The sequence below is a fragment of the Vombatus ursinus genome, unplaced genomic scaffold (assembly GCF_900497805.2).
Source record: "Vombatus ursinus unplaced genomic scaffold, bare-nosed wombat genome assembly UNPS02014810.1, whole genome shotgun sequence".
In the NCBI taxonomy this organism is placed as follows: domain Eukaryota; kingdom Metazoa; phylum Chordata; class Mammalia; order Diprotodontia; family Vombatidae; genus Vombatus; species Vombatus ursinus.
Window position 1 is genome coordinate 43,825,171 of NW_020954588.1, and position 27,015 is coordinate 43,852,185.

At 41.0% G+C, this 27,015-nt stretch overlaps 1 protein-coding gene across 2 annotated transcripts in view; it reads right to left on the reverse strand.

The window, feature by feature from the left end:
* Nucleotides 1–27,015, reverse strand: part of KCNAB1 (potassium voltage-gated channel subfamily A member regulatory beta subunit 1) — a 451,442-nt gene that overhangs the window by 139,341 nt on the left and 285,086 nt on the right. For both annotated transcript variants that reach the window (XM_027875934.1, XM_027875933.1), the window contains exon 2: nt 8,684–8,727. In XM_027875934.1, coding sequence (XP_027731735.1) covers nt 8,684–8,727 — 44 coding nt within the window. The remainder of the gene's footprint in view (nt 1–8,683; nt 8,728–27,015) is intronic.

Genomic DNA, 27,015 nt, shown 5'->3' on the forward strand with positions numbered 1-27,015 from the left:
CTGTGATAAATACTGGCTAAAGATCCATGGACAAATCACTTGTCTTCTCAGTGCCCCAGGCCTCTCTCTAGAGGGTTAAGTTATAGATTAATTTCTGATATGCATTAGTGAAGGAGGGAGGTTCCACACTGGGAGTTCTCCCATCAGTGAAATCAGAGGTTACAACCTACTCCCTGCATGATTTCTCTCACCCAAAAGTGATTACATTGGTGTAAAAACTGTCACCATCCATATAGATAGCACCTCATCTATAACTTCTGTATGTATATTATAGATCATCTCTTCTCACTGTCTCCTCCCCTCCTGCCCATTTCAGGGTACAGTGGTCAGTTTTTGGCTGCCATATGGATGTTAAAAAAGGAATGGTAAACAGAATTTTCTAAGTCTATAAGTAGCATCAAGGAGGGAGATGCCAGGGACAGGGTCACTGGGCTTCAAAGAGCAAATGGACTATGATTTGACTGCCGGCTACTAAAAACAGAAACCAGAGGTCTCCAGGTCAGAGAGACTCCAGGATGGACTTCCCTCTGAGTCTATTCCCTCTGGTCCACAAGTGAGGAGTAGCTTCATGGTGAGAGATTTGCTTTGGTGGGCAATGGGAAGTTCCTGCCAGGACTGGAAATGTAACCAAAAACAGTATGTCAGGATTTCAGTTTTCATTGAATCCTAAGCTCATATTCCATAACACAAAGAATAATCAAGTCTTGGTCCAGACTTCCTGAGTCTTCACTTAATAACCATCACTAATTGATATCTAAGTGACATATCAGTTGTGGACTGTGTTATATCATCTACACACATTGTCTGCTTACAGGAGCAGAGATAGTGGGAGCCTAGGGAAATTGATGTTTACATTTCCTAGAAGTTCTGGGTTTGGGGTGGACTATATAATGTCTGAAAACTGCCTGGAGTCTGGGAAACCTGTGGGTACATAGTTACATAGTATATGTTATATATCGTTTACTGCATTTATTATTCTCATGTCAAGAATAAAACATGATACTTCAGTGGAGAGTGACTCCTATTATACCAAGGTCACCTGACTAGGGCTCAGCAAAATATAGAAATTTAGGGAAGAGGTAGGATTTCAGAAGCAGGAACTCAGGCCTTTTCTAATTAGTTAAATACTCATTAACCATATCCTTTAGACTAGTGAGTTGGCATGGCCACCTAGTGATATGTAAAGCTGAGGGTGGGAGGGAGGAATAAAGTCGTCTACTTGTTGAGAACCCTAGAGAGCTTGGCATTCACACTTAGCAGGGTGAAGCACCATGACTTCGAGGTTGTATACGGAACTCCTTGATCCTAAGCCTTCCTATTAAACAGGATCGGGTGAGTGACTAGCAGCACCACCTTGTGGTTAAATGCATATCTATAGCTACATGTATATCTAGATATACATTCACAATAATATGCCAATACTTCCCCACTAAAGTTATATTCTGGTGCCTTATCGTGAAGTAGAGGTGACCAAGGTTTGGGAAGATTAGGCAAACAAAGCACAAGCTTTAGAAAGCCCTGCCAAGCTGGAAAGCCTTGAGTACAGACCAGGCAAGCTACTGTACATCTGTGGTCCAAAGAATATCCAGGAAGTTGGCCACTAGGTAAAAAAAAGATTTTTTGAACACAGTAACTTATGAGGGAACTCTTGTTTAGGTATAATTTGGACAAAATAGATTCTGAGATCCCTTCTAACCAAGATTCTTCTTTTTTAATTTTATTTTTAATTTATGGAATAAAACAAGAATTTCCATAATATAGTCTAATTGAGATTCTATGAAACCGCATATTAAGAGATTCTGTGATCTATATGAATAGTGGAAGCACTCACATTGAGGAAATCATGGCTTCTTGAAGGGCTTAATTAGTAATTAGTATTAATTAGTACTAAATATTAGTAAAGGGATTGGAAGCAGAGGAGAAATGCACATTTTCTTTATTCAACTGCTTGACAATTTCATTTCAAAGTGCCCCATGGCATCTCTTGAGATTAAAAACCTACCTCGGAGTAGTGACATTTTTAAGGGTTCTTGGTTTGCTCAACATTGGCAAACATTAAGACCCATGGATATGCTGGATAGACTTAAGACAATTCACTTTTCATTTATATTATACTGAAAAAATGTTTAAAATCTTTGTGGGAAGAAATCATGCCTTTGAAAAAAGTCATCCCATCAAGTTCTCCTAGGTGCTCAATAACTGCTTTTTGTTATTGCCAATAATAAATAGTAAGGACTTTATTTTGCATATTCCCTAACATCAAGAATGAGAACCACCAAAGGTGTCACACAAAAAAATACCATTCATTCAAAATGTTTGGTGTTTTATGCAAAAACCTTTAGTGCAACTTCATCATGTCTACGGAAAAGTGAGAAGAGTCAGGGTTGCATAAGTTTGCTTGACCTTGGAATTCACAAGCATTTTTGTAGAAAATCATGATGTTACTACAATAACAGTGATGGTATTGAGAACACTGTTTATAACAGATGTCACCAAATACTCAAATTGCAAGGTCTATGGTATGAAAAGCTCTGAAAATATGGAGATCCAGAAGGGGGGATCAAATCATGTAGGGACAGTATGAAATGCATCTCAACTCCATTATCCCAAGGATGCTGTCAGTGAGCCCACCTAGGATGAGCTGACATCCCAATGCTTTTTTATTCAACCACAAAACTCAGTTTATTTTTATCTACTATTACAATAGTCTATAGAATGTTAAATATTTAAAAGTTATGACGGGATAGCAACCTGTCCCAAGACATTTGCTATTTGGACCTCATAGAAAAGATACTGATGAGGTACTAATAACCACTATATATATATATGTATATGTATATATACATAGTGATTTTCAGTTTGTAAAGTGATTTACAAACATTATGCCAATGGTTCCTCAGAACATCCCTATGAGATAGGCATTATAGGTATTATTATACCCATTTTATAGATGAGAAAGCTGAAGTTTGGAGAAGTTAAGTCATTTGTCTATAGTTGAATAGCTAGTAGAGGTAAGGCTCGGGTCTTCCTGACTTAAGTCCAGCACTCATGGCACAGTGGAAAGATCATTGGCAGGGGCAGCTGCATGGTGCAGTGGATTTAAGCACAGGCCCTGGAGTCAGGAGGACCTGAGTTCAAGTCTGGCCTCAGACACTTAGTAGCTATGTGACCCTGGGCAAGTCACTTAACCCCATCTGCCTCCAAAAGAGAAAGAAAGAAAGATCATTGGCTTTGGAATTAAAAGACCTGGGTTCTTTTGCTGACTATGTGATCTTGGACAAGTGATCACCTGTCTAACTCTCACTTTCCTCACCCGTAAAATGAGGTGATTGGATGAGTCGACCTCTCTGGTACTTTCCAGAGTTAAGTCTGCAATCCTATGATTTGTATAGTGCCTAAGGTTTTACAGACATCATCTTGTTTGTTTCTCGTGACAATTCCATGGGGTATGTACCATTATTATCCACATTTTACGTATGATAACACTGAGGCTTGGGAGATTAAGTGACCTGCCCAGGGTCACCTACCTAGGAAGTGTCTGGGGGTGGTTCTCAAACCCAGGTTTTCCCTACTCCAAGTCCAACTTGATTCTCCTCACATGATCACATGATCATGTGCTAAGATTGAGCAGCAGCATTGACACCCAAGAGGATGACTACTGGAACAATTCCTCAGGATTTGTGCCTCTCTCTCATCTCATCAGGCCCCATGGGTTTAACTATCATTTCAACACAGATGATTCCAGATCTACCTCTGTAGCTCTCATCTTCCTTCAGAGCTCAAGAACCACGTAAGTTAAGTCAAGTCAAGTTAATAAACATTGATTGAGCGCTTACCATGTGGCAGATATTTTACTAAGCACTTGGAATACAAAGAAAGCAAAAATATAATCCCTGCTTGAAGGATCTCACATGCTGAGATAATATGTGAACTTAATAAATCTATATATAGATAAATTATTATATATGGATAAGTCTATATAGAGAACAGATGGAAAGTAATCTTAGAGGGGAAGGCAATAGCAGCTGAGGTAACTGACCAGAAAAAACCTCTGGGAAAAGGGAGAACATCTGCTGAGCATTGAAGAAAGTCAGGGAAACCAAGGCTGACGCACTTGGGAGGCACCTCCGCCTAATTGTCCCAGGAGCATCTACAAGTCAATGTTCACAAGAGTAATGATCTTTCCCCTCCTTAGAAACCAAGCCTGTTTCCTGACTTTTCTATTTCTGTCAAGGGCACCACCATCCTAACAGTCACCAAGGTTTGCAAATGTGAAATCTTTTATTCTTCACTCTCAGCCATGCCACATATTGAGTGGATGACCAAGTGTCATGGATTCTATCTCCTCTGTCTTTTGAATCCTCACTTTTCTTTTCACACACACACACAGTTACCAGCCTAGCTCAGACAACTTGCCACCTCTTTCGTGGACAATATCACAACAGCGTTCTCCTTTGTCTCCCTTCTAGGGTCTCTCCTCTCTTCATGCTCCACACAGCTACCAAATGAATGTTCTCAAAGTCCAGGTCTGACCGCATCACACCTCTGCTCGAAAACTTCAAGGACTTCCTAGGACCTCTAAGATAAAATACGGAAATCTCTTTTTTCATTTTTATTTTCATCACTTAAGGCCCTTTACAATCCAGCTCTTATCTTTCCAGACGGATTTCTCAGTACTCTCCCCTTTCACACACTCCATTCCAGCCAAAGACCAAGACCCTGGTATTGCTGTTCCTGATAAGGAATAATAGTTCATGCAATGCTTTCTACAGAATAGTCCATATAATGCCTCCTGTGGAATAGTTCACATAATGCCTTCTATGGAATCGTCCATGTAATGCCTCTATATCTTTGCTGTCCCTCTTCACATCTGCTTTTGGGAGTCCAGAGCTTCTTTTAAAGCTCAAGGATCATTATGTCTTTTGTATCTCCAGGGTCTCACACATAATATGCCAGTAATAAGTGCTGATAGAATTGAACTTATTTATTTATTTTTGTGTTTTTTTGTTTTTTTGTTTTCGTTTTTAGGCAATTGGAGTTAAATGACTTGCCCAGGGTCACACAGCTAGTAAATGTCAAGTGTTTGGTCTGAGGCCGGATTTGAACTCAGGTCCTCCTGAATTCAGGGCCGGTGCTCTATCCACTGCACCACCTAGATGCCCCTTGAATTGAATTTAAATATGGCACCATGAGACCAGTTCATGGTAATCTCTAGTACCCAAACCTTCTGTAACCAGGCTACCCTTTTGGGGTCTTTTCTTATCCAAAGCTGACACCCATCTCTGCCCCTGAGCAAAAATCTTTGCCTTCTTAGGATCAGATGATTAAAGATTTATTGCTGGAAAGGACTTTAGGGGGTCAGTGAGTGGAGCCTTATTTTATAGATCAGGTTCAATGGGGCTATGTGTGACCCAAGGTCATACAGGTAGATAGTAAGTGGCTGAGCTGGGATTCAAACCCAGGTGCTCTGACTCCAAATTCCATGTTCTTTCCAATGGTTTACATGTTCTGCTCTTCTCTTTCCTGTCGCCATTCCCCTCCCACCTCAGAAACCACAGGACTAGCTCTAACCTCCATAGGTCCTAGAATCAGACATCATCTGCCAAGTGTTGCCCTGAGGCATTTGGTGTTCAGTTGACATCCTGGAACCTCCAACGCCTTGTAAAGTCCCATAGGCACTCAGTCAATACAGGTCGGCTCAGTGTTATACTGACATTGATTAGTTTGCCTGGGCCATTTTTTCCCTATTATGTTAGAAGCTCAACATAAATCCTCAAAGGTGTTCAATATTTAATTTTATTAGTTCTTTCCTTCGAGAACAAAGTATGAAATGAATGCTTTAGAGGATGCCATGTAATGAAAGAATATACACTTCAACAGGACCACTAACCAGAGTGGTAGAAAATGGTGCCTGGAGACTTACACTGGAACCATGGTCCTCTTCCACTTACTACCTGTGTGACCTTGGACAAATTATTTCCCCATTTTAACCTTCAGTTTCCTCATCTGTAAAATAAAGGAGTTAGCCTCGGTTTCCTAGGTTCTGTTTTGGTCCATATCTAAGTAGACGTAAGAACAGCCTGCTTTTGGGCTCTCGTAAGATGAGGTCTTAAGCTGACTCAGTTTTACTTCTACTCCTTTGATTTCTTGCTTCTGAGCCCAAAGAAGCAACTTTCTGCCTGGCTATATGGACATTTGGCAAGAGATAGCACTCTCTGTCTTTGGCTAGCTGCCCAAGAGAACTGCATTTTGTGCTACAAAATCACATTTAATGCTACATTTGAGAAGCTCTCAGCAGGAAATAATCAGGTGACCCAGCATACCATCTATTGTGCATTCTCCATCACGTCTTATAAATATCTGACAGTTCATTCCTTGCAGGGCCCATACACCTGCTCTCCCATTTTCTGACATCAGCAAAATGACCTTTTTTTGGTGTTGTTATTTGTTTGTTTGGGAATGTAGGGGAAATATCTCTATGGTTCTCTATGCTAGAATGAAACACAAGGACATGAAGGCCTGAAAGGAAACCCTTTAAAAGCAGATAGAGCAAAAATTATACCGTACCATCAGTACTCAATCAACACTGGCTGGCTCAGTATCCTGTGTCCTGTTTCCCTGAAGAGCTATGAGAGAGGGAGGGACTTAGACCTTTGGTATTGGGAGCTCCCAATGAAGAAAACTCTCTCAATCAATGCAGATTGACACCTTCTAATTTTAGAGAGTTGCCTAGAGAAATAAAAGGTTAAATGACTTGTTCAAAGTCACAGCCCATATGTATCAGATATAGGACTTGAGCCCGGATTTTCCTGACTCCAAGAAAGGCCGTTTGTCCCCTGGCAACTTCTTTTCTTCTCTGGTTTACAGAGGACAAGTTGAAGAAGGAAGCTCATTCAAAACTGTCCAACTTCGTCTTTTTGCTCAGAATGATGCCAACACAGATGGATAGACGTCCATGGATGGATGGTTGGATGGATGGACAGAGATGTTTGCTTCCAGGTGCCATTTGCAATGTCACTGGCCTCCCCTCCCCACCAGACTTCAACCACCTCAAAACTCACACCAGAATTTGAGTTCAACCTGCAGCAAAAAGTCCTTGAATATGTCAGCTTTAGATTCTTCAAAAGAGGCGCAATTTACATGTGACATTTCACTGGAGAATAAATTTCTGACACCTATAGCCAACTATGGGAAAGTGGCTGGTTTTCTTAGCATTTTGGGTCTGATTCTTCTATAGTCCTCTTGAAAAAATTCTTTTTCCATTGAGAGAACCCATTGTATTTGTTGCCATGGAGACTAGCAATTTACAAGACTTACATGGTGATTTCCATTTTGGACATTTTATATTGTTGGTAAATATTTCAAGTGTTTTTCGATAGTGAATACATATGTGATAATAGCTAAATTTGCATGAACTTATGTATGACAAATTAATATGCAGGACAGCTTAAGACCTGCTCAGAATAAGGTAAGTCATTCAATGATAGGTTAACTCTAGAGAAAGGTTATAAGTAACGAAAACATGAAACTACTACCTCTGACTTGTCCCAGCATCACAAGTGAAAACAAATAACCAGTTAGAAGCTACTTCTAAAACCTCTAGAGGGGTTGAGAGCCTTGATATGAAATGCAGAGCAAGGCAGTAGAACTTATTTCCTCTGAGCTAGAGATTTGTTTACGTTGCTTATCTCCAGGTCACAATAACATTCCTAATGACATTAGACTCCAGAAGGCTGTTTGAATTTGAACAGGACTGATTTGCTCCTGACACCTGGGCTGGCTTTAGCAGCACCAGCCACTCCTAGGTAATTTGAGAGACCCTGGGAAGACCTCCAGGCCAAAACAATGACCCCAACCCAAATTCTATCATCAGAGGCTCATCCTTATTATTAAGCATTGCCTTCTCTACTCAGCCTTCTTTTCAAATTCAAACCTGATTAGAAGGAATAACCTTTTTCATCTTTTTTTACCATGAATAAATTTGCCAATTACACTTTGGGCTTCCTGGTTTTGGTGAGAGAGGACACAGAAAAGTGAGAAAGGTGGAAAGGGTAACGTAATGGGGAGGTGAGGTCAGTATTAACTCTTACTTACTTTACATTCAGGGGGCAGCTAGGTACTGCAGTGGATAAAATGTTGGACATGCAGTCAGGAAGACTCATCTTCCTAAGTTCAAATCTGACTTCAGACACTTGCTAGCTGTGTGACCCTGGGTAAGCTACTTAACCCTGTTTGCCTAAGTTTCCTCATCTGTAAAATGAGCTAGAGAAGGAAATGGCAAACACTCCAGTATCTGCCAAGAAAACTCCAAATGGGGTCACAAAGAGTCAGACATGATTGAAAGGACTGAACAACAACAACATTACATTCAATCCTGCCTAATGCTAATCTCCCTCCCCATTGCCAGGTTATTGTTCATCCTTCGTTCTAGAGAAGAGGACCATAACATCAGGGAGGTGGTGCCATGACATGCAAGTGAATTGGATTAAATGAGGGAGAACTCTGCAAAGTCACCAGCCTCACTTTCTCCTCTGGAACCATCAGGGTCCAGTGGCAAGACAAAGATCAGGACAACTGGAGATGGCCCTGGATGCAGTGGGAGACCTTAGCCTTTGTGCTAAGGTCTTTAACAGGCTTCCAATTGACTGTGGCAACACCTCCCATCCCCAGTGAAATTACTTACCAAGGCCCAAGCAGGAAACTCTGAGTCCTGATTTTCCAAGATTCCTAGAATAAGAAAAGGAAATTATATTAATAATGCCAAAGTGAAAATTGTATACATTTTTTCTGTCTAGAAAACAGGAATCCATGAATATTATCATCAAGCTTTAATTATGAACATTCTTCCTTAGTACTGCCACAGAGATAGGAGCTAGAGGGGGAAAGTATGTGGGCTCTTAGGACATTTCTTTCCTCCACAAACTCTCTTGAAGACATGAAAACTCATTTTCAAAAGAGAAAAAAAATTCTGTCACTGACAGATCAGAACACTTTTTCCATCTCATGGTGAACCCACACAGAGATTCTTCCTCATGTCAAAGCTCAATAAGCTTATGTTTTTTTATAGCAAACCTGCATTTCAAAAAAATACTCCTAGAGGAGGGTGGCTAGAGTTTCCTTTTTAGAATCATTTATTAAGCACCTACTGTGTGCCGGGCACTGTCCTAGGTAGTAATACAAAGACAAAAAATGAAATATTCTTTACCCTCAAGGAGGTTATGATCTACTACGTGGGGAGAGAGCAGACAAGAAAGGAAAGAGAAAATTTAAAAAAAAACCAACAAAATGTAAGTAGTCATTCTGGAAGTCTTCATTCAATGTTGTCTATATAGTGAGGCATTACAAAGCATGCAAAGGTAAGAGCTCCCAGAGACTTGCCTTCAGGAAGCTAGGCTTTCCTGTCAGGATGAGAAAAGCAGTGATGGCTTTCACTAAGCGCCTGCTCTGTTCCCCACACCATGCTAGGTTCTGGAGATATGAAGGACAAATCACGATAGATCCTGCCCTCAAGGAGCTTACATTTTACTTGGATTAGAAGAGATTACTTTTCAAACTCCCATTCTCATCACTTCCTTCCATTGCTGTGCCTCAGTTTCCTCATCTATAAACTGCGGGAAATACTATTTGTCTCATCTATCTCAGAGTTGTTGTGAAGCCAAAATAGAAAATGTATCTGAAGGCACCAAGTTTTTCAATTCCAACCACTTATTCCCTGACCCTAGCTTTTCCATTGTAACTGAACCTCCGAGAATAAACTACTCTGAAAATGTATTCACCGTGTTCTCTTAGGTTAAAAAAAAAATTCAAGCTTTCAGTAGTAAAAAGGTGATGTCCCTTTAAAAACACTTTGTGTAGGAAATAGCTAGGTCAGCAGCGGCTTACACACCTAAGAGTCCCCGAGCAGGGAGCTTCCATTGTATGCTCAAAACCTATTGACCCAGACAGACTGGGTGGAAACCACGGGAGGGGGATGCTTAGCAGATGAAAAGAAGGGAGATACAGAAGAAACCTTGTGATAAGGTGGAAGAATCACTGCCTTAAGAGTCAGGGAACCTGGCTTCAAATTCCCTCTGTGCCCTTCCCTGGGCCTCAGTTTCCTCATCTGTTCAAATGAGAGGGGTCAGGAACAAATGGTCCCAGGGTTCCCTTTTCATTCTAAATCTGATGCATAGTTGAACCCCCCCCAATCTGCACAGAAGGAATCTGAGACCAGGAGAAGTGAAATGAGTGTGGGAAGTATTGATGGTGGGATTTGAACTCTGGTCCTCTGATGTCAAATCCAGTGTTTTTCCTATGACATAAGCCTACTTCTAAAAGTGGGTATCATGAGTAGATTTTTTTTTCACCAGGGTCATCCACCAGGTTGGCTCCATGGATTCCATGAAGCCAATTCTCCTATTACTTTGTTTCCTGTAGGCAGAGACTTAGCTGGCAGAAAGCAGGGATGACGCTTAGCATCCCTAAAATACAGCGGGAATTACAAAACACCATAGACCTGGGAGGCAGGCTAGCTAGTTTCTCCAAAGCATTATGTTTACAATTTGGTATTTACCACAATTTCCAGAATCTCAGGCTTGGCCTTTCACTAGGTGTGACCAGGTGAATCTCAGACCATATAGTGCTTATGGGAGAAATTTACCCACTCTATAGACAGTAAGACTAGAAATTCCAATTGCATTCACTAAATAGTAGTAGCTAACATTTATTGAGAGCTTTAAGGTTTGAAACTTGACATGCATACATATATACATATCTGTATAGAATACATATATATATATATATATAAATATACACATGCAATAAATGTATCCTCCTGAATTCCCATACTCCCATGAGAAATAGTTCAAGAAAGTAACGTTATACCTTTTATTTTCCAATCTGTCAGTCTTATAAGCAGCTGGAGATAGGGTGGAGAGTTGGGGTGGGGTAGGGAGGAAATGGATTAGGTTCAGCCTTAGGGGAGCCTGAACCAAAGGGAGAGGAATACAGGCACACCTCCTTTTATTGGGTCTGGCAGATATCACATTTTTTACAGATTGGAAGTTTGTGGCCACCCCATGTCGAGTAAGTAAGTCTATCTCAACCTTTTCCCAACAGCATGTACTCACATTGTGTTTCTGTGTCACATTTTGGTAATTCTCACAGTATTTTAAACGTTTTCATCATTATTATATCTGTTATGGCGATCTGTGATCAGTGACCTTTGATATTATTATTGTAATTGTTTTGGGGCACACGAACGGCGTCCGTATAAGACAGCAAACTTGATTGATAAATGTTGTGTGTGTTGTGACTACTCTCAGGTAGGCTATTCCAGTGTTCCTCCTCCTCCTCAGGCCTCCCTATTCCCTGAGACACAAAGATATTGAAATTAGGCCAATTAATAACTTCACAATGGCTTCTAAGTGTTCAAGTGAAAGGAAGAATCAATCGAGACAGCAAACTTCATTATTGTCTTATTTTTTAAATTGCCTCAGGCACCCCAGCCTTCATCAATCACCACCCTGATTAGTCAGCGGTCACCGTGAGGGAAGATCCTTTACCAGTAAAAAGACTTTTAATTAAAGTATGTACATTTTTTTTTTACATAATACTATGCACATTTAATAGACTACAGTATAGGGTGAATATAACTTTTATATCCACTGAGAAACCAAAAAATCTGTGTGTATTACTTTGTTGTGACATTGGCTTTATTGTGGTGGTTTGGAACTGCACCCACAATATCTTCGAGGTACGCCTGGAGGCTTTTCTTGCATTCTTTGTCACCCCCACCCACTCCAGAGTTTCTGGAAAGATCTCTTAAATAAAAGCTTTAGTAAGGCTCATATCTAGGGACTTCCCTAAAAGTGATTAACAGAGTCTCTTTTAGGAAAAGGTACTCCAAGTACAAAGTAGATATCACATATAGGATACTTACTCATTTCCTCTGTTGCAAAAGAAATGCCTCAAACATGAAAGACTCTTTAAAACACACATTAACACATACTTGTCTAGGAAGAGTTCTTGTCTATACCACAGAGTCCCCAATTCTATTGAATTCCCTTTCCAATTGAAAGGGGAGAAATACCCGGCACAATTTAGCCCATTCTGTGGGCACCCTGTACCTGAAAGCAGTGGGCCCTGGATTTATTGTTAGCATCTATTCTTGCCAAACTAGAAGAAATTCCTGCTCCCCTTCTCTTCCCCCCCCAGCTGATGTCAGGCTGTGCCAAGGCTCATCTTAAAATGACAGGCATTATGATGGGGGCTGATAAAATTTGTCTCGTCAGTGAATTTCTAGAAATCCTTCTAAAGCCAAGGTTCAGAATAAACTACAGCCTGCTGGGTTTGGACTGTGGCTTACAAAGCTGAGCTTCTTCAGGAGTGAAGGGCTGCCTGCCCTTCGCCTTTCCCAGCGCTCTAGCTGTGGAACAAATGGTCCCAGGGTTCCCTGGGTTCCCTGGGACCCTTGGCTGGGTTGATTGATGGACACGGACACACACACACACACACACACACACACACACACACACACACACACTGCAATTTCGAAGGTGCTTCTGGATGTAAAAACACCACTAAAGTAGTAACTGTAATCAGTTAGCCACAGGAGCCATTATAGCTCTGCTGTTTACAGATATTCCTGCAGAAATCACAGATACTTAAAGCAGAGAGTTCAGCCTGGCCTATTAGGATTTCAATTGGCTGCTTCTGGCTGCGTAGATTACCCACGCGGCTCAGAAATGTCAACCGTGGAGAGCTACCTCCCTACAAAAATGAACCCCAAACTAGACCTCTTCCCTCCAAAGAACCACCTGGTGGTAAGAGAGTCCAGAGGAAAGGTTAACACTGAAAAGGCAGGTTTTAAAATGAGAAATTCAGAAAAACTTAGGAAGGCTCATATGAGCTGCTACAGAGAAAAATGAGCAGAATCAGATGAGCCATTTTTAGAGTAACCACAATAATGGGAAGAAAGCAACCCTGCAAAATGTCAGAACTCTGGTGAGGGTAGCTGGTGGCTAAGGCTTCGGTGAGCTGTTGAAGCCTGCAACGTGCTGAGTTCAGGCTCTCTTCCTATCTGGGTAACCTGCCTGGTTTTCAGTTTCAAACAATTGCCAAATGTGAGGATCAGGCCAAACGACTTTGAAGGTATACTGTCCAACATTGACAAAATGGGTATATTGTGAGGTCCTAGGGGACAGAGTTATTGGGAATTGATAGTGATATAATAAAAGAGTGCCGGTAAGATACTTAATAATTTAAAAGAACAGTAATAGAAATGTTTTTTAAAGAGCAAATTTAAAACATATGCAATTTATTCTTGCCATAGTTTTAAGCTAGTGGGGCTAGTTTAAGGTGGCACAGTGGATAGAACCCTGGGCTTGGAATCAGAAAGTGTCATCTTCCTGAGTTCAAATTCAGCCCCATACATGTACTAGCTTTGTGACCCTGGGCAAGTCATTTCATCTGGGTTGCCTCAGTTTTCTTATCTGTAAAATGAGTTGGAGAAGGAAATGGCAAACCACTCCAGTATCTGCCAAGAAAACCCCAAATGGGTGAATGAAGCTGGATCTCAATATGACTGAAAAAAGACTTAACTACAAATAGTTTCAAGCAAATCAGAACATAGTACAATTTGACTTTAATAGTTTATCTCTGTGCATAATATACTCGACTGTCTCATTCTACTGTGGTGGTACCTTTGTGGTCTATTAAAGTAAGTCTCTTAAGTTCAGGGACTACTTCCCTTTTCTTAATTTTTGCCTCCTGAATACTTAATAAAGTGCTTTATACATAATATATGCTTAATAAATGCCAGTTGAATAAGTGAATGAATAAGTTTCAGTTGGTTATAGGTTCATAACTCTAGAAATGACTTCAGAGACCTTTTGTCCAACCTTTTCTCTCTTCTTCCCCACCTCTAATTTTACCAGAAGAAACTGAAGCCCAGGAACACTGTGACTTCCCCAAGGTCACCCATGTGGTAAGCCAGAGATCAACACCATACTGTTCTCCTATGATTCCATCACACCAGAAAATTTACAGTCGAATTCTGGACGTTTGCATTTTGCAAAAGAGAAGCCCATTTAATTTTCCTTTAAACTTATTAATCATTCTCCAGCTAGCTAGGTTTGATGGCTCTGTTAGACATGTGGGTTTTGACAACCATGAAGGTGACGAGAAATGGTGATGAAGTTTTCTTACCAGGGTGCCATTCATCACTGTTAGTATAGTGTGTAATGAGTCATTTGGAAACCACCAGGCACATAAATGATTTACAGAATAGCATAAATAATATAAACCTACAAATAGCAGCTCATTTTCATTTCTTCATTAAACTGTATGCATTTCTAAGGAACAAGATCAGAAATAAAATAGAACAGGTTCTAAGTTCATCGATTGCTTTTCCAATAGGGAAGCAAAAATGATCAATTCCAAATTGTAATTCTATTTTTATTCACCCTCTTTGGGTGTATAATTAATGTCAAACATAATGTAATTGACTAATCTTTCATTTTTCAATGAGCATCTATTAAACACCTCCTGTATGTAGGGTACTATCCTAGGTACTGGAGATGCAAGGATGGAAAACAACACAGTCTCTGCCTAGAAGGAACTTACAATAAGGTAGAAGGATAAGACACATCCACAGCTAACCATGGCACAAGTCAGAATATGAAACGCACAGAGAAGTCAAATGGAGTGGTATGGGCAGTTTGAGCAGGGAGACCCGACTCATTTATGGCTGGGTTAGAAGGAGGGGGGAGCAGCTAGGTGGTGCAGGGGATAGAGCACTGGCCCTGGATTCAGGAGGACCTGAGTTCAAATCTGGCCTCAGACACATAACACTTACTAGGTGTGTGACCCTGGGCAAGTCACTTAACCCCATTGCCCCCCTCCCCCCCCAAAAAGAAGGGAGGAGGTGGCGTCCCTGTTGTGTCTTGAAGACAAGAAAGGATTTCCTTTGGCTAAGACAGAAGTAAGTCTATTCCAGGACAAGGGGACAGTATGCACAATTGGATGAAAGTGTTGACCTGGGGTTCCCCAAGACCCTTTCAAGGGATCCACAAGGTTAAAACTATTTCATATTAATACTAAGAGGTTTAATTTCTAATATAGCAAGTATAGATTGATATAATCATGACCGTGCTGGTAAAGGTTTACAAAACAGCTCTCTAGAAAAAAATGACATATTTTTATGTTTAATCTGCGGATTGGCATTTCCCCTACCACGTCCTTAAGTGTGGGCAATCAACAAAACAACAAATCAGCCCTAATTTGTAGCTGCTGATTTCTGAGTCATAAATGCTCACACTGAAAATTTAACAATCAGCTCAACCATTTGAACTGGTTCCAGCCCGCTGATAAATATAACCCACGTAAATAAAAGCTCTTTGGGATCCTCAAAAAATTTTAAGAGTATAAAGGGGTCCTAATACCAAAGAGGTTGAGAATCCCTGGAGAGTGGATAGAAGAAAGAATCAAGAAGATCAGGGTTCAAGTCCTGATGCATACTGACTATGTGATCCTAGGCAAGTCCTTAAACCTCTCGTGTCCCAAGCGACTCTCTGAGACTATGCCTTTCTGAAGATCTATCAACCCCTGTGGGCAGAGGAAGTGCTTCCTCACCAGTAGCTCCCTCCATCAGTGAAATCACAGCTCTGGATGAAAAAGAAATTGCAAATATTTCTGGGATGGATGACAGTAAACCCATTGATCAGTCGCTTTTATATTACATATGAATGACTTTCTGATCATTTTCTGAGAGTGGGTTTGGGGAGGAAGAAAAGAAAGTGAGAAAGAAGGTGGGGTGATTGTTTTTGCTTTTGGTTTTATATCTTCAGAGCCCAGGACAGTACCTTGCCCTAGAGCTTACTAAATGCTTCTCAAATTGATGAATTCTCTGCACCTTTTTATCCTAGAGAATCGCATTGGGCATGGAGAGATTGAGAGACTTCCCCAGGGTCACCCAGTCAATATGTATCAGAGGTGGTGCCTAAACTCTGGTCTCCCTGACTTCAAGTCATTTTGTCTCTCCACAACAGCAGCCACTAATGTGAGAAAGGTTTTGAAGGAGTTGCCAAGCCAAGGGAATAATTTTTTGTAGGGATTTCTTTCCTAGAAACTAGGAAGACTTCTATGAACCAATACAATGAAGAAGTGCGCAGAAACAGAACAATTTATACAAGAGAAGTCTTTCCTCAAAATTGGATGGGGACTGGGAATAAGGATGCCTTGAGTCCAAATCCTGTTTCAGTCATTTACTGTGTGACCTTGGCATGTCACTTAACGTTTATGTGCCTCAGTTTCTTCATCTGTAAAAAATGGGGGTTGAACTTGATTGTTTTATGGTCCCCTCTAGCCTGAAATCTATGATCTAGTGATCCACTGGGAGAGAGGGAAAGCATGAAGGAGGAAGGTGGAGGTGTCAAAGATAAGTTTTGTTTACTCTTTGGTTTTGACCTGGTTCAGCTTTGTAGGTCAGTCTAGGGACAAAGAAAGGAATGGTGGTTGTTGTTTCCCTGAACATGGCTCTTCTGCATAGGTGCCATGTCATACCCCAAGATGGAAGGCTCTGAAGGTTTTCAGTTTTTACTTCCTATCAAAGAGGCCTCCTATTGAAAGCCTGGCTGCCCAGAGAGATCAAGTCAAGTTCTCCTGACTCTGAGAATAGCTTTGCAGTGAGAGCCGTCATTAGTCTTCCTAGTAATGAGCCGTGCAGTTTTCAAAGACCAAACAAAAACCTGCAAGTATAGGATGTGGGAGTTTCATGTTCCATATCTTTCTAATTTTGTTGGCTGTGGGTGAAGTTTCTGTTGCTCTTCAGAGCGCCAAGTCAGCAGCAAGCTGATGGTGACCCAGGGATGCTTGCAGGACCAATTGCCATCCTACAATCCAGCTGCCTCCTTTTCTACTTTTCTGGCCAATAGGAATACATATACTTGCAGCTTGACTTCAGGCAGTTGTGGCCCAAGGGGGAAGAACAATGAACCTGACTGAGTCACAGTTGTGCCGTTAGCTGCATGATCGTGGGGAAGGCTTCTCCCCTTGGAGACTGGTGTCCCCCCACTATCCAAATACTCTGATGCATCTCCAATCTTCTCAGTGTGGATTCTCTGCAATGGGGCAGATTGCAGCCCATCCATGCCTGTCCATTCTTTTCTGACTCTTTTCTGTGTCCTACCATGAATTCAAGCCAATTCTGGTAAGTCAACATTGATTGCAATAGTAAACACACCTATTATGGGACAGGCACTGGTCTAAGCAATAGGGCTCTAAAGACAAAACCTAAGTTGTGTCTACCCTCAAGGTACTTATATTCCACTAGAGCAAGGGTCCTTAACCTAGGATCCCTGAACTTATGGGTTTTTAAAAATACATATTTTGATAACTGTATTTCAATAGAACTGATTTCTTTTGCAACCCTATATATTTGATCTTATACAATTAGAAACATTTTTTTCTGAAAAGGGGTCTTCAACAGACTGCCAAAAGGAGCCAAGATGCCAAATAGGTGAAGAAGCCCTGTTATGAGGGCCACTCCATTCAACTTGGCCAGGTTGTTTTTTACCTTTTCCTCTGACCTCAGTTTCTTCTACCTTCACCTGTTTGCTCTTATCCCACAGGTACCTCCTCTTCTGCTCAGCTCAGCCCTAACCACCTCCTGCCCAGTGACGTCACTCATTTATAACATTGTTTTATGGCATTAACTGCCCCCATCATGTTATTTCACCTAAGGTCAACATTTTTCACTATATTATACAGGGTAAGTCTGTCTGTGTTGTCCAGTTAGGAAGTTTTACTTTTGTTCCAACCATTTATATCTGCTGTCTTGTAGGAGAGAGGCTGGTAGAAATTTACCTAGCCTTATGCTTTTATAGTACAAAGGAAAAGATATGTAATACACACAGATCAAGAGTATCAAAGACCTTCAAACTTATGCAATTATGAAAATACATATCAGAAGTGTGTATTTTTAAGATGCTAAGATTAAAACTCACTTAATATTCTGTTGCAAATAGAATCAAGGCTTTGTCTCCCTGGGCTCACACAAAAAACCACTAAATCAAAAAATTGGCTTCTGGCATTTTCAGCTAATCACCACTGAGGTACCACATGGCCATGATGAAGCCCTGTAAAATAACTCTAGACTTTCATGAATTAATCCATCTGAGAACATTGAAGCATTTAATTTCAGATGGTTAATTCTACTAGTGGCATTTTATTAAACATGGTTGGCTTAATGAATTACCATACAACTTTCAGATGATGGTAATCCACTGGGCAGTGCTCAATAGAGAAATTGGGAATTGCTCAAGATTTGGGCATGACTTTCCGATAAACCCATTACCAATCTTCTTGCCTTACCCTCCATCCTCTGCTAGTGCTCTTCTCTGAGGCCCCATTATGGCATGGAAGTGAACCTCACATTCTCAAAAAGTATGCCAATTGAGCCTAAGCTTTGGCAGGTCCTACTCAATTGGGAAAGGCTTTGAATAGAAGCCTAGTAAAGGAACAACCTAGCTAAGTTTGGAGAGAATCATCAGGAAATAACTAGCCACCAGGTGATGGAGACTTATTCAACTCATATGGATCATCTAAAGCAGTGGTATCCAAACTTTTAAAATTATGTGCCTCTATCCAAAAAATGTTTATGGTAGGTATACCAGGGGCAGCTAGGTGATGCAGTGGACAGAGCATTAGACCTGGAGCCAGGAAGATCTGAGTTCCAATCTAGCCTCAGACACTCACTAGTTGTGTGACCTTGGGCAAGTCACTTACCCTTATTTGCCTCCATTACTTATGTGTAAAATGAGGACACGCTTGCAAAGGAAATGGCAAACCACTCCAGTATCTTGCCAAGAAAACTTCATGGACAAAGTCCATACATAGAGTCAGATAGAACTGAATGACTGAACAGTGGCAGCAACACCAATGCAGGGGGTGGGGGGGGATTTTCCCAATGGCACCAGCATTGGTGCTGTGGTTAGCATTAGGTTATCTGTGCCTTGAGGAGCTAGTGTCTGACTCAGAAAGTAGAAGCTTGGGAGCTTACACAGCTGAAAGAGGGGGTGGAGTAAATGAGTACTGGGTTGTGATGGATAGATGTAGTTGTTTGGGACACAAGTCCTATGCTTGGCTTTTTGGGAGAGGATGGAATACAGCTGATATCTGCATGCTCTGATTGACTGACACATATCCCTTGGGATCATACCTCTGCCTTCACTTTGGAGACCACTGGACAGAGGCATTGAAGGACTGTCCTCTGTGGCCACAGAAGCTTCCAATCAGTCAGTCAGTCAGTTAGTAAGCATTTATTAAGTGCTTACTCATGCCAGATGCCTTGATAAGTGTTGGGGATACAAAGAAGGGCAAAACACATTCTCTTTAAGCTCATCCTCTAATTGAGAAGACCATCTGCAAACCACTATGTAAGTGGAAGATATTTATATGATAAATGGGAAGAAAGCTCAAAAGGAAGGTGCTAATGGTGTACCTGCCCACAAAATCATGTGCCCATGGAGCCCTGACATGTTCTCTCCATGAACAAAAAGGCCAGTCTAGTTAAAAAAGGCATTGTGTTTGCCACACATCTGGATGATTAACTGAATACTTGATTGATTAGGCATCTGTAGATGGAGTCTCTGACCCATTGATAGGTTGGCATTTTGAGCTTTCATAATGGAAAATGGTGTAGAGTCATATGTTGTCTCTGATTTGTTTCTGTCTCAGCAAAGGAGCAGATGAAACTGCCCATATTGTCATCTTTATGAGCTGCAGACCATGGCTGAACTGGGCTTCTTAATGACCAACTCAGTCTAGAATACCCTGCCAACTAAAATCATTAGAGACTCCTCAGTAGAAATGATCAGGGTTGTAAGGGTGAGGAGAATCAAGGCAGGTGTGCCTTGCTGAGACTTAGTCATTTGTGGATGATTGGAAGAGAATCACTATGTCTGGGACTGTCAGAAAGACACTCCTCCTCCTCCACCTCTAGAGTTTGCCGCCTACCCCCTCCCTTGCCTGGTGCTTTCTGGAGCCTTTCCTCTGATTGATTGGATGACTGGGGAGAGAGTTGGTGACCGGCCACTCATCTCCATGCCTCATTCTGTCAGCCCTGAGCCCGAAACAGCATGAGGAGAAAACAAGGCAGGAAGAAATTTACAACCCACATTTGAGATTGGCTAGAACCAATGACATCATGTTCTTTGCCAGTCCTGGGGTACTTGATGACAGAGACCTGGGACTCTGGTAAATGATGGCCCCAGCATAGCCTGAATCCAAGTGAGTTCACTTCAGTGATGTGGGAAAGGGTTATGGAAGGTCCTGGAAGCAGTGACCAGAAAGATTAAAGCAGATCAAAGAAGGGAGACATGAGGAAAGGTCAAAGAAATTGGAATAATTTAGAAAGGAGGAAAAAGAAGCCAGGGTAGTAGCTTACATTTCAGTCCCGTCCATCAAGACTATAATATAGAGTATGGAGGACAGCTGTGCTCCATCTTCATTTAAGCAGGCAATGTCATGGCATCCTAGCTATATTCAGAGCTGGAAGAGACCTCAAAAGAAATCTGGTTCATGCCCTCCTCTTCAAGATGAGCAAATTTTTGCCTAGAGAGGGCAAGTGACTTGCCCTAGGTCACATAGATAGTAAATGTTGGGTGGCAGGATTTGAACTCGTCTTCTAACTCTTCTTTCTGCTATATCACACCGTGGAACCAGTCCTGAAATTACTACAGAAGATACATGGAATTGATTTTAAATATATATATGACACATATACACAAATGCCCTTCAGCCAATTGATTTCAGCCATTCTGACTTTCATGGGAATTTGTTTATTTAGGATTGACTTTCCCCTAATGGCTGAGATCTACCACACTGAGGGAATGGATGTTTTCATGAGATGGCCAGGGGGGAAGGAATAAGTAGGAAGAGGTCATTTTGGGAAATTCAAAGCTATGGGGAAAGGGCTGGCAATAGTTGAAGGCTCTAAAGATGAGACTCCATTTTTGCTGGAGTTGCATATGGTGACTTCAAAGAGGAACGAATAAAAAAGATGCACTATTTTCCTGGCTTTCTGCTGCATAGCTGGAATAGAGCAGCTTCATCTGTTGCTTTCTCCCACAGGGACTGTGAAAACCTGATGCTAGTGGTTTTCATTTTTCTTCTTGCCTATAAAACTACGGTGGGAATAGAATTTATCCTCATCTAGCCAATTAAGGACTGACCACCAAGCACCCTCAGTCACAATCACAAACTCCCTGAAATTACTTTGAGCTGACCATACACACACATACATACATACATGTATATATAAAATATAATCATATGGGTGCATGTTTCCTCCCATAGAATGTAAGCTCTTTGAGGATAGGGATGATTTCATTTTTGTCTGTATGTCCAGAGGACTTAGTATAGTGCATAACATACTTAAGAAGATACTTAATAGCTCAGATTCCTTAAGAGTCTGGCCAATAATGCAGATTTTTAGAATTATGCCCACCTTGAATGGTGTTCTAATAAACCTTGTCTTTGGCTGAAAAAAAAGAAGATACTTAATGAATGCTTTTAGGATAAATTAAATGGATGGACTCCCTCATTTTGCAGGAAATTGAGGACTAAAGAAATAAAGAAGATGTGTCCAAGGTCATATAGGTAGTAAACAGAATAGACAGGATTCAACTCCTGGTCTTCCCACTCCATATCCAATACTCATTTCACCTCAGATTCCACCAGCAGAGCTTCTGTAAATGCTTCCTATAAAACCTGACTTACATTTTCAGGAACATCTCCCAAATTTCTGAAACAGACACTGATTTGGTGTTTGCTCATATCCTTCCCCCTGCATAGGCATATAATGTGCTAAGAATTGGAAAAAATTTAAAAACTTCCCCAAAAAGGCAGCAACACAGTCCTTGCCCTCAAGGAGCTCACATTTTAATGAGAGAGACAATATGCAAACAACTATGTGCTTTTTTCATTCATTCATCAAATTGGTAAAGATGACCAAAAAAAAGGAAAATAATGCTGGTGGGGGTGAGGGAAAACAGGCACATTGATGCAATGATGGTAGACCTGTAAATGGGTACAACCATTCTGGAAAGCAATTTGGGATTGTATGCAAAATGTTACTAAACAGCATGTGACATTTGACCCAGCTCTACCATTGCTAGACCCATACTCAAAAGAAATCAAAGAAAGAGGAAAAAATCCTACAGATACAAAAATATTTATAGCAGCCCTTTTTTGTGGTGGTAAAACAACAATAACGACAACAACTGAAAGTTAGAGGATGTCCCACAGTTGAATAATGGCTGAATCAAATATTGCATAGGAATGTGATGGAATACGATTAACCTATATGAAATGACAAAGTAGATGGTTTCAAAGAGACATGGGAAGATTTGTATGAATTTGAAAACTGCTTTGTCAACTGAGTGGAGAATGGATTGAGATTAATAGGAGAGGGTTATTGCAATGGTACAGATGAGAGATGAGGAGGATTTCAATTAAGATGGTGATTGTAAGAATGGGGTGAAAGGGATTTACATGAGAAATATAGCCAAAGTAAAAATAAGATTGGGCAATGAATTAGATATGTGGGGTGAGTGGGAGTAGAAAAATCAAGAATGACACTGAGGTTGTGAGTCTGGAGAAATAAAAAGATGGTGGTACTCAGGACAATGATGGAAAAGTTAATTGGAGGGCAGGTTTAGGGAAAAAGTTGAGGAGGTCTGTTTAGACATGTTCAGTTTGAGATGCCTGTGGCACATCCAAAGGGCAGCTAGGTGATACAGTAGATAAAGTGGTGGGCTTGGAATTAGGAAGACTTATCCTCATAAGTCCAAATCTGGCCTCAGACACTTACTAGTTGTGTGACCCTGGGCAAATCACAACCCTGTTTGCCTCAGTTTGCTCATCTATAAAATGAGCTGGAGAAAGAAATGGTAAACCACTCCAGTATCTTTGCCAAGAAAACTTCAAAAAGGGTCACAAAGAGTCAAGCAGGACTGAAATGACTCAGCAACAACATGGAACATTTAGTTCAGGACATCTAAAAGGCAGCTGGCAATGCATGACTGGACTCAGGAGAATTAAGTCAAGGCAACAAGCAATTATTAAGTGCCTACTATGTGCCAGGCACTGTGCTATGTGCCAAGTGTATCAAAGCTGGATATATAGATCTGAGAATCTTTGGCATGGGCATGGTAATTGAGGCCCCCAAGTGGGAGAGAATAAAGGGGAAAGAGAAGAGCACCCAGGACAGAGCCTATCAGGACTACCTGGATGAAGATCCAGGAAAGAAGATGGAGGAGTGGTCAGATATGTGAGAGGAAAGCCAGCCAAGAGCAATAACTCTGCTTGGAAGCTCTGTCTACAAATATTCTGGCAATGATGATGATGGGAATAACAATGAATCATTCTTGCAATCATACAGCTTTTTTTAAAATTAAGAACCTATCATGTGCCAAGCACTCTGCTAGAGATGTGGAGATGAAGACTAATCAGAACCTGCATCCTGAGGGAAATAACATGCACACAAATAAATAAATACAAAAGTGAGGGAAGGAGGCATTAGCAACTGGGGTGATCCTTGGCTTATTCAGTGAGAGACTTCACTTAAGGCTCTCATGAAAATAATTAAGGAAGCAGTCAACAGTAGCCTGGATAAAAGAGATAGGTCTCAATCCTTGCTCATTGCCAGATCATCTCTGCTAACTAGCTGGGTTTGGAAGACATGGTTCCCCATGGTCCTGTACTAGTTGCTGGCCAGGAAAATCACGAGAAGTTTGTTTTCCTTTATAGCTGTGCTTTGCATTGGGTATTTTCAAAGGCAGCCAAGGAGAGGAGAGGTTCGATTACTTTTGTTCTGATAAGGAAATCCCAATGTCCCTTTCACAGACACTTGAATAAAATGTATCTCAAAGCAACCAACATCATGGAGTCCTAGATACTGTAGAAGGCAAGAAAGGCATACTGGAATTACTGCTGGTGTGACAAGTGCTACAAATGTATGTCAATTGAATGGAATCAGACAGATCCAATTCAACAAACATTTATTGGTCTCTGCTATGGCAGGGAACTGGAGAAACAAAGAGGTTGCGTTCTATTGTGGGATTGTTGTTGTTGTTCAGTCATTTCAGTCATGTCTGACTCTTCATGAGCCCATTTGGAGCTCAAAGATACTGGACTGATTTGTCATTTCCTTCTCCAGCTCATTTTATAGATGAGGAAACTGAGGCAAACAGGGTTAAGTGACTTGCCCAGGTCCCACAGCTAAATGTCAAGGCCAGATTAGAACTCAAGAAGATAAGTCTTCCTGACTCCAGGCCTAGTGCTCTATCCATTAGCCACCTAGCTGGGGGATATGACATGTAAATAAATAAATATGGGATAATATGGGGAAGGGGAGAATCCTATAGAATCTTATAAATCAGTAGCACCCGAGCTAAGCTAAGGATTCTGAGAAGAAAGGATTGAGGAGAGAGTACATTTCAGTCATGGGAGATAGCCCTCGCAAAGGTGTCAAGGTCAGAAGAAGCAATGTTGAGTTTGAGGAACAGCACTAGACTAGTTGAACTGTACTATAGTGTACATGAAGAAGAGGAATATGAAGCAGCATGAAAGGTAGACTGAGGCTGAGATTGTCAAGAGTTGGAAATTTCAAGTAGAAGAGTTTACATGTCATCATAGAGGCAACTGAGAACTACAGAGAAGTTTTGAGCAGGAAAGCAACATGAGATCTATATTTTAGGAAGGTTTTTTTTTGGCAACTTATAGAAGATGAGTTGTAGAGCAGAGATTGGAATCAGAGAGACCACTTGGGAAGATATTGTAATAGTCCAGGTCTAAAGTGAGGATCACGTTTACTTCACTGGGTGTGAAATTGGAGGGAAGGGGACAGACAAAAGCAATATGGAGGTAAGAACTCACAACCAATTGGATGCAAGGGCAGGGAAGGGCAGAGGTGAGATATAGAAAACATTGGGAGATGGCTTAGCTTGGGAGCTTGAGTGTCTGAAATGATAATGTTACCATCAACAGAAATAGAGGGAATTAGGAAAATGAGTGGGTTTGTTTTGTTTTGTTTGGAGGAGGAAGAAGAACATGCAACATTCTGCTTTGGACATGATGAGTTGGACACTTTCATGGGAAATTTTGAGATGTCCAGCAAGCAGCTGGTGATGTAAGACAAGAGTTGGGGGTGGGATGGGGCTGGACTTTGTAAACATCTGGAGAGAGATGATGGTTGAGCCTTTGGGAGCCAATGAGATCACTAAGAATATAGAGGAAGTAAAATCATGCAGAGAGAAGAGGAGAGTGCCCAGGACAGTGTCCTTCATGCTCTGCCCCATAGGAAGCAGGGCATGGATGATGAATCAGCAAGTAGTACTGAGAAGGAACAAAAAAATTCATATATTTAATGCTTGCCATGCTCAGGAATATGCTCACTGCTCTAAGGATGTTCACATAAAAATATTGGTGGGGCAGGAAGGATATATGAATTTGGAAACAGTATTTGTAGGAATTTCAGAAATAGACCTAATTTATTTTCTTTCAGTGAGCTGAAAAAACATTCTTTAGACTAAAGAGCAAATATACCATTTCCATATATAGATCTATAAAGTTCTCAGTAGAAATGCTTAATATTGGCCTCTGGGGATTATTGGGCACTTTGATTACTACATTTTTTTTTCCTTAACAGGTTGCACACACAACAGTTTTTTTTTAAAAAAGGTAAACTGCAATTTACCTTTGCAAATGTTTTTCTTTTCTTTCTTTTTTTACAAATGTGTTTCTTTAAAAAAAGTTGAAAATCATTGGGTGAAAGCTTGCCTTTTACTCTTTTTAAAACCTAACTCTGCAGTCTTTTTTTTTTTAAGAAGTAGAGATGAAAAAGTTCAGAAATGACTTTCAAATTAAATTTGGCCCATTTTGAGGAAAGGGTTTGTTGCTGTTTTCTAAACAAAGCAGATTACTTCTGGTGGCTGATGCCTTTGTACACCACATCCTTAGCTGAGGAGGGAGCGTGGGCTAATTGTCAGATAGGGAGTCTGGAAATTAAGACTCTGGTTCTATGTGTGGCTCTGGTACTGACTTGTTGAACGACTTTGGTTGGGCTCTGCAAGATTAAAAGCAGGGAAGAACGTTCCAGCACCAAGATTCAGGACTTACTGAGTGAGGACCTGAGAAGTTTGTCCTGGTACCTACAATGTTCTACAAAAGAAAAGAAAAGGAAAGAAAAGAACCAAACAAACCCAGCCTAAAGAAATAAAGGGAAAGTGGTCAGCCCTGCAATCACTGTTCACAGCTAGAGCCTGCAAATGGAAAAATGTCCACAGCAGGGGAGACTAGCTCAAACCTCCTGGAGTTGGTATAGGAAAGAATTATGAAAGGGAAAGGCACAGAAATTATGCAAAAGGGCCAGGAAGTTATCTCCTTAAATTAGGAGACTCAGTTCAATTCAACAAGCATTTGGTAGGCAGAAGTCAATTTCTCAATGTCCCTAAGCGACTCATGGCTGTCAGTTGAAGAATGGTTGCTTATTTGCACTGGAGGAGGGAATGAGGGTGGGGTTCCTACACCACTGGTGTAGGCTGGTGACAAGTTCCCTCAGCTCCTCCAACCCACTGGCCAACACACACACACACACACACACACACACACACAAAGTGTTAGTTAGTAGTTACTGAGTTAAGTACTGAGGACATAGAGAGAAAATTGAAAGATGGTACAATGGGTGCAAAGGGCACTATTTGGTGCTGGATTTTGAATCTTGGCTTGGCCATTTACTGGCTGAGTAAACTTTAAGCAAATCACTTAACCTCTCAGGGTCTCAGTTTCCTTATCTGTAAAATGAGGGGGATGGACTAGATGACTTCTGAGGTCTCTTCATTTCTATTTCTTTATTATTTTAGGAAATATTCCCTGCCCACAAGGTACTTATGTTGTATTGGGGAAAACAAAATATACATATACAGAAGTCAACACAAAATAAATAACACAGAATAATTTATTAGCTGGAAGTGT